At 37.5% G+C, this 1,829-nt stretch overlaps 1 protein-coding gene across 1 annotated transcript in view; it reads left to right on the plus strand.

Annotated features, from left to right (window-relative positions):
* MYOF (myoferlin) overlaps positions 1-1,829 on the plus strand; it is a 59,728-nt gene that overhangs the window by 51,880 nt on the left and 6,019 nt on the right. The window contains exon 11 of the mRNA XM_008590809.1: positions 757-872. Coding sequence (XP_008589031.1) covers positions 757-872 — 116 coding nt within the window. The remainder of the gene's footprint in view (positions 1-756; positions 873-1,829) is intronic.

Consider the following 1,829-nt stretch of genomic DNA (forward strand, 5'->3'; position numbering starts at 1 on the left):
CTCATTCATTCCACGGTGATTGATTGAGAGTCTTCTATGTGCCGCACATCAAGGCACTGAGTGGGATTGGAGAGGGAAGATGGAAATGTTGGGTCTCGAGGAAAATTAAGTGTAATCAGGAGTATCATATTTAAATTTAATAATGATGGTTTCCTTAAAATGACTAGACTGATTTTAAAATCTACTTAAACTATTTAAAATTATTTTTTCTCAGATCGATGTTGGATTTGTTTATGATGAACCTGGTAAGTGATGTTTTCCCCATCAATTTGAAGTCCTAAGTTCATTCCTTCTCACTCTGAAGAAGATTCAGGAATCAAGAAAATTTTGGACATCAAGGAATCAAAGTCAAAGAAATAAAAAAGTTTTGTTTTCTTGTTGGGGGAGAGGGGAAGATGCTTAACAAGAATAACAACAGTAGCTTAGTATGGATTTCCAATTTTTTTATCTTACCTTTCACAAATAGGTAATTTCTGTGTCTTTGGAGGATATTTTGATCTTATCAAGATCAAATTATAAAACCAGTTAATAGAACTGAGAGAGCCTTGTTTGAGTCACAGCAGGAAAGGATGATGGGGTGGGGGTAAAGGGAGAAGGCAAAACAGAGGACGTTAGAATACAGACTCATTTGGGGAATGTGGTGTATCATGATGAGGTTTCCCAGGAAATGCTTGTTTATCTTATAGCAGATGAAATCATGGACTTGTTAGCATCTGTTTAGAGTGTCCCTGTCATTTTACTCCTTCTTTATTTTAGGTCATGCTGTCATGAGAAAATGGCTTCTTCTCAATGACCCTGAAGATGCCAACTCTGGTGCTAAAGGTTACATGAAAGTCAGCATGGTTGTGTTGGGAACCGGAGATGAGCCTCCTGTGAGTCCCTGAATTCTCTACCTTTTACACTTCTCACTAAACAGGAATACCAAGAATTAAGCATGTGGGTACCAGTAGTTATGAAATGGAGCACAGCTTCTAATCAGCAACCCCCCAACTGATTCCTTCTCTTCTTCAGAAACTGTTTTCTTCATCATAGAATTATCCTTCTAGCTCACTTAGACTCCTTCCTGGTGCCCATGAGCAAGTGTTTAGTTCAGAACAGATATGTGTGTTTTTACAACATCCTTGCATCATTAGAAAGACTGCTTTTATCTAGAGAGCACAGCTTACCTGCAGAATCAGGCATTGCTACCTAAAGGGTTAGTGGTTAATATGGGAAACTGGACAGCAAACTCTGGAAGTGGCCAGAGAGAAATTGGAAGAAGATCAGGAACACACACACACACACACACACACGCTGAACTCTTAAACTCAAACATAGGAAATCCTAACGNCTCATTCATTCCACGGTGATTGATTGAGAGTCTTCTATGTGCCGCACATCAAGGCACTGAGCGGATTGGAGAGGGAAGATGGAAATGTTGGGTCCCGAGGAAATTTAAGTGTAATCAGGAGTATCATATTTAAAAATTATAATGATGGTTTCCTTAAAATGACTAGACTGATTTTAAAATCTACTTAAACTATTTAAAATTATTTTTTCTCAGGTCGATGTTGGATTTGTTTATGATGAACCTGGTAAGTGATGTTTTCCCCATCAATTTGAAGTCCTAAGTTCATTCCTTCTCACTCTGAAGAAGATTCAGGAATCAAGAAAATTTTGGACATCAAGGAATCAAAGTCAAAGAAATAAAAAAGTTTTGTTTTCTTGATGGGGGAGAGGGGAAGATACTTAACAAGAATAACAACAGTAGCTTAGTATGGATTTCCAATTTTTATCTTACCTTTCACAAATAGGTAATTTCTGTGTCTTTGGAGGATATTTTGATCTTA

The sequence above is a fragment of the Galeopterus variegatus genome, unplaced genomic scaffold (assembly GCF_000696425.1).
Source record: "Galeopterus variegatus unplaced genomic scaffold, G_variegatus-3.0.2 Scaffold6380, whole genome shotgun sequence".
Taxonomy (NCBI): domain Eukaryota; kingdom Metazoa; phylum Chordata; class Mammalia; order Dermoptera; family Cynocephalidae; genus Galeopterus; species Galeopterus variegatus.